General features: G+C 40.5%; 1 protein-coding gene across 1 annotated transcript; it reads right to left on the bottom strand.

Moving 5' to 3' along the window:
* Positions 1–1,267: 1,267 nt before the first annotated feature.
* On the bottom strand, positions 1,268–2,817 carry LOC135213555 (probable ATP-dependent RNA helicase DDX41). The gene is made up of 2 exons (XM_064247522.1): positions 2,603–2,817; positions 1,268–1,590 (listed from the first exon to the last, which is right to left on the bottom strand). The coding sequence occupies exons 1-2, from the start codon at positions 2,750–2,752 to the stop codon at positions 1,381–1,383; spliced, it is 360 nt and encodes a 119-aa protein (XP_064103592.1). The 5' UTR covers positions 2,753–2,817; the 3' UTR covers positions 1,268–1,380.
* Positions 2,818–6,402: the final 3,585 nt, after the last annotated feature.

Below are 6,402 nucleotides of genomic sequence, written 5' to 3'. Positions count from 1 at the left end.
TCAGCTTACAACGGGTTCGGCTTACGACGTTCCGAGGTTACAACACGTTTCAATTATATTTATCAGAAATTATTTCCAGCTTTACGACACGTTCCAGATTTACGACATTTACAAGGCTGATCTGGCAGAAGAAATATGACTCCAAAAATGCAAAATAATCAATACTTGAAGGTTTTTTTGATGAAAAATGCAATAAGAATGCAGTTTACATAGCTTATAATGCACCCACAGCATTAAAAGTAAGGTTTTCTTAGGATTTTTTACGATGTTCCAGGTTACAACGCATCTCAAGAACGTAACCCCCTTCGTAACCCGGGGACTGCCTGTACAACCCTTTGCCTCCTGGGCCTCTGAAGGCTCATAGCACTGGCCCTTTTTCTGGTTTAATTGGCCAACACCCAGTGGGTGAAGTCCCCAATGTCTATCACACTGGCCATGTGTTGCTAGGTCCACTGTTTAACCCCCCACCAGCTCGAGGGCTACTACCTATTCTCCTTTCCTATCGTCCTCTCGATTATTTCATACTGCTAAGTTAGCAGGCCACCAAGTTTATGTAATGACACCATCAAAGCCATCAGTGAGCGGCATGAAATGAACCATGGTCCCCTTGACTGGTAGGCAAGAACCTAACCACTGCGCCACCAAGGTGGGTTGCCACTTATGAGCGACCTTTAAATCTGTATGCACTGCATTGAAGTGAATTACTGAATTACAAATTTAAGAGAAATTTCATATAGGAAAAATCTTACCTAGCATTATCTTAGGCTCATCTTCATAAACAAATAAATGGAAAAAAAAAAATGCCATCAACACAGATTTTATGTGGCATCAATGCTAAACGTGTCTAGCACATAAAGACAATACTACACTATAAATATTAGTACCAAGAACTATGTAGGGAATTATCTTAATTTTCATGAGCAATTGAAATATCAATTTCAATAAATGATGATGATAAACCAGTCACAGATTCTGATAAAATACCAATAGTCTTATGAAATACCAATAGTTTTATGTTTGATCCAGAAGAATCACAATTACTGTTTTATATGAGGACTGCATCATTTTAGCTAATGCAAAAAAAAAAAAAAAGCCATGCCTTTTAAAAATTGAAAATATACTACATTACCTAAAAATACCTCTGCTGTTTCAGTTTTTTTATTCATAATTTAATATTTTTTTTGTTAATTTCATATGTACAGTACTACAAAATTAATGCAACAATCCAATAAAAATAGAATGCTAAATATGAATTAATACTAACAGAATTTCCTTTAAATATATTGTGTAGTGGCTCAAGATATAATCTAACTGCAATTATATGCTATACTAAATACATCTGGCTCTATCTTCAAAAACATTCTCAAATACAGTAAAGTATTAATAATCAGCTGCATTGGCAGCAAGATAATCTTTACGCCCAATTCCTGCTGCTTGTTTGTTTTGCATGGCTTCCAAGCGTGGACAAGCAGTAATTCTATGACCCAAGCCACCACAGTATGAACATCCACGTTCATCCACATTGGATGCTTCCAAAGACATCAAGAGATCTTCTTCACCATTGCCTAACATAATCAGGAAGGGAGGTACCTGGAAGAGGAGAGTCAATACTTGTCAGCACAAAAAACTGTCCAGTTTACAAACATGAAGAAATGCAGAGAAATGAATGGCCATGCTGTATCAAAATTAAAAACTTTCTCATTTCATTATATAAATACTAGGTTTAAGATTTATGATCAAAGGACCTGGTTGATATTCTAAAACCTGTACAGTATCCCTTAACCTCCTAGTGTAAATAACTACAACCACTTTTACTTTCAATGTCCAAGAGTGTAAATGCAAGATATCTGATAATTTCGCAAAGCCAAACCAACTTAAGAGCAAACTCAATCACATCAATAAATATAGAAGAAACGGATAAAACCTAGAAAAAATTGGCATACACACAAAAAAAAGACATTAGAATACATTAAATAAATAAAATTTTCATTTCATAAAAAGATTGTTTGACAGGAAACACTGGGCAATGGGCAGGCAGAGAAACATAAAAATGTTATATTGAGAATGGCTGGAGGCAAAAAAAAAAAAAACAAAAAAAAAACATAACCATGCGGCTAAGTGAAAAAAACAAAAAGACTGCAAATATCTTGGGAGACATGGCTGTTGAAGAATAAGTAGCTGTAATCTTTATATATAAACCTTCTGACACAAATACATTCATTTTCATATTTCAGATCCCACCACATACTTTCTGATATATGTAGTATCCCTCTTCCTCTTGTATGATATGCTACTTCTTGCATATCTAAGTTTGATAAAGTTATCAAAGTCCTATCAACTATCACTTCTGACAGTCCTGTAAGACATTACTGCGAACTGTGCTGGTATATTCCTGCTTTGTTGGCAAATGGTCCAGTCTACGCTCTTAATATAATCTCTAAGTGGAATCAGATTACCAAGTAAATCTTGTAAAACTCAATGTAAATAATAAACATTCTAAGGTCAAAAGTGCCTCTTAAAATTCATTAACTTGACAAGTTTTAACTAGTAATATCAGTCAATAAAATCTACAAAGTATACAAAAATACATAATGCAACATACCTTCTGATTGGCCTCAATAAGCAAATGTTTGAGATCTAGCAATACAGACTCATCATTAGCTTTGTTAATGAATGTTGTAGCTACTCCTTGCTGTCCTGATCGGCCTGTACGTCCAATTCGATGAACATAGTTCTCAATATCATCTGGCATGTCATAGTTAATGACATGTTGAATCCCAGGAAAATCTAGACCTTTAGATGCAACATCAGTTGCCCACAAAGAACATCCTTATCACCTCTCTGTAAAGAAAACATGACAGCGAAGACTATATTTTCAGGAATAATCTACACAATATTAGACCGAAACCAGTGCAAAAGCAAAAAAGATCATACAGTACATGTAATAAATTCAAAATATTGTAACTTGCTTTCTTCATGCACAACCTAATACTTCTATCTTAACTGTACATATTGAAAAGTTTCCTTGGGAATACATTCCGTAGAAACCCCTTTTACCTTTTAAATGTTACTTGCTTCTTTCAATGTTTTACCAATAGTCCCACACAATCAGCTCTTAGTTCACCAAGAAATCTAGTCTCTAAGATCCGAAAAACTGACATGGGATACATGGTCACATTGTAATTAACCTTCCAGGTATGTAAGTTCCACAAGAAAAACTACAGTCCAGGAAGTTGGTAAAAACATATTGTAATGAAGTAGGAATCAAATCAAAATGATATTGTTAAACTACAATAAAGTTTTGTACATACTTACCTGGCAGATATATACTTAGCTATAGTCTCCGACGTTCCGACAGAATTTCAAATCTCGCGGCACACGCGACAGGTAGGTCAGATGGTCTACCTTACCCAGCCGCTGGGTGGCGGGAGTATGAACCAATCTATCTCTCCAGCCAGATTTTTTCTCTTTCACCCTGTCTCCTGAGGGAGGCTGGGTGGGCCATTAGACGTATATATCTGCCAGGTAAGTATGTACAAAACTTTATTGTAGTTTAACAATATCATTTTTGTACATGAACTTCCCTGCCAGATATATACTTAGCTGATTGGCACCCTTGGTGGAGGGTAAGAGACAGCTAAAGTAATAAGGAGAGATAAGAAACAACTGATGTTGTAGGATATAAATAACCTTGGTTCTTACCTGTTCAGGCAGAAGACTTCATTGATATTATCTCTGAGTCTGCGTTGCCTGGAGAGCTACAGCTAGACGTGACCTGATGCTGAAAGACTCTCGGATCTACCACTGGATATGTGATCCCTTTGTGTGGTAGAATCCAAGTCGGATCCTGTTAAAGGGAGTTCGTCCCTATCTTAACAGGTTCCTAACCACTACTACTGCAAGGAGCCACACTCTCATCCGACCACCTAACCAAACTACTAAAGATTAGTATTACGACCTAAAGAGATGCCTTCATGCATCCTCTTTAAGGCAACCAACAACAACAAATACAAGGGGGAAAATTTATACTACTAAACAGGATGAGTTCCAGCTCCCTGCCCCAGCACTGAATCCGCAGATACGTAACGGGCCCAAGGCGAAGCATTTTTCGTAAGTGATTCTCACATCCAGTAAGTAGTTGGTTCGCGAACACTGACTGACATCTCCAGAATGTTGTCTCCATCAGATTTCGCACGGACATATTCTTGTTGAAAGCAAGAGAAGTTGCTATGGCTCTTACTTCGTGTGCTTTCACTTTAAGAAGCCTAAGATGTTCTTCTCTGCAGGATCCGTGTGCTTCTTTGATGAGGCTTCTCAAGAAGAAGGACAATGCGTTCTTCGACAATGGACGAGTAGGCTCTTTTACTGAACACCACAGTACCTCTCGGTTGGCTTTCAGTTGCTCTTTTCTTCTAAGGTAGTATTTCACCATTCTCACTGGGCAAAGAGTTCTCTCGGTTTCTTCTCCTACCAAAGAAGAAATAACCCACGAATCTCGAAGTTCTTGGGCCATGGACTTGATGGGTTCTCATTCTTTGCAAGAAAACCAGGAAGGAAAGAGCAAATGAGAGAGTCCTCCTTAAAACCCACATTACCATCAATCGCCTGAAGCTCACTCACTCTTCTGGCGGAAGCTAGAGCCATCAAAAACAGCAGTCTTCCTGGTAAGGTCTCTGAATGAGGCTGAATTAGGGGGCTTCAAACCTAGAGGACCCAAGGAATTGAAGGATACATCCAAATTCCAGCTAGGTGTCTTTAGGATACTGCATTTTCGTTGTATTAAACGACCTAATAAGGTCCTGTAGGTCCTTATCTTCCGATAAGTTGAGGCCCCTGTGCCTGAAGACATTCGCCAACATACTACGATAGCCTTTAATCGTCGAAACGACTAAGCCACATTCTTGTCTTAAGAATAAAAGAAGTCTGCGATTTGATTCACAGAGGTACTGGAAGAGGAAACGTTATTCCTCTTGCACCATCTTCTGAAGACATCCCACTTCGATTGGTACACTCGTAATGTGGAAGAACCTTCTCGCTCTGAGCGATTGCTTAGCAGCTGCTGACGAAAAGCCTTTCGCTCTGACCAGTTTCTGGACAGTCTGAAGCCAGTCAGACTGAGAGCGGGGAGGTTTTTTGTGGTACCTGTCGAAGTGGGGCTGTCTGAGTAGATCGCTCCTTAGAGGAAGCGATCTTGGAAAATCCACTAGCCATTCAGCACCTCTGTGAACCAATCTTGTGCTGGCCAAAAGGGAGCTATCAAGTCATCCTCGCGGAATCTGACTCTTGCGAACTTTTTTAAGTCACCCCAGAATCTTGAAGGGGGGAAACGCGTATACATCGAGTCCTTTCCAATCGAGTAGGAGGCGTCTATCCCTATTGCTCCTGGATCCGAGATGGAGAGCAATACAGATCCAGTCTTTTGTTCTTTGCAGTTGCAAACAGGTCTAAGAGAGGCCTGCCCCACAACTTCCAAAGGCTCTGGCAAACATCTGGTGCAGAGTCCACTCTGTGGGAAGGACCTGATCTTTCCTGCTGAGGAGATCTGCCCTTACATTCCTTTCTCCCTGTACGAATCTGGTGAGAAGTTTTTATCCCCCTTTCTTCTGTCCACAGAAGAAGATCTCTTGCTGTTTCGTACAGAGAGAAGGAATGCGTCCCCACCCTGTTTCCTGATGTATGCCAGAGCCTGGTGTTGTCCGAGTTTATTTGCACAACTGCTCCTGTCACATCTGACTCGAACTCCTTCAGAGCAAGCCACACGGCTAATTAGTTCTTTCCTGTTGATGTGCCAGGAAGACTGGTCCCCCATCCAGGTTCCTGACACCTCCTTGGTTCCCAGAGTCGCCCCCCAACCTGTTTTCCGACGCATCGGAGAACAAAACACAGGCTGGGTTTCTGGGATTGAAGAGGCAGTCCCTGCGAGAACTTGTCGGGATCCGCCCCACCATGCTAACTCCTTCTTGATTTGAAGAGTAATTGACAGGGAGAACTTCAAATCCTGAGAAGGACGACTCCAATTCCGATGAAGAAAGAATTGGAGCGGTCTCAGGTGCAACCTTCCTAGGGAAACAAATTGCTCCAGTGAGGAGAGCGTCCCCAGCAGACTCATCCACTCCCTCACTGTGCATACTTCTTTCCCTAAGAAGGTTGTTACTTTTTCGAGTCCCCGGGCCGGGTATCCTCTCCTGTGACGGAAAAGCCCGAAAACTCAGAGAGTTCATCTGGATCCCCAGATAAATGCACTCTTGAGCGGGAATCAGACTTGACTTCTGCAGATTGACCAGAAGTCCTAAGGAATAAGTCAAATCCAGGGTTTTCTTCAAGTCCTTCAGACAACGATCTCTGGAATTGGCCCTTATAAGCCAATCATTGAGATAGAGCGAAATCCTCACCCCTTCCAGG

The sequence above is a fragment of the Macrobrachium nipponense genome, chromosome 43 (genome assembly GCF_015104395.2).
Source record: "Macrobrachium nipponense isolate FS-2020 chromosome 43, ASM1510439v2, whole genome shotgun sequence".
Classification (NCBI taxonomy): Eukaryota; Metazoa; Arthropoda; class Malacostraca; order Decapoda; family Palaemonidae; genus Macrobrachium; species Macrobrachium nipponense.
The sequence above is the reverse complement of the archived record's forward strand: the minus strand, read 5'-3'. Positions and strand labels throughout refer to the sequence as shown.

Excerpts from the sequence above, each read along its gene's own strand:
- LOC135213555 (XM_064247522.1), bottom strand. The coding sequence starts at position 2,752 with ATGCCAGATGATATTGAGAACTATGTTCATCGAATTGGACGTACAGGC. Across the intron at positions 1,591-2,602 it reads TTATTGAGGCCAATCAGAAG|GTACCTCCCTTCCTGATTAT; the intron begins GTATGTTGCATT and ends CTCCTCTTCCAG.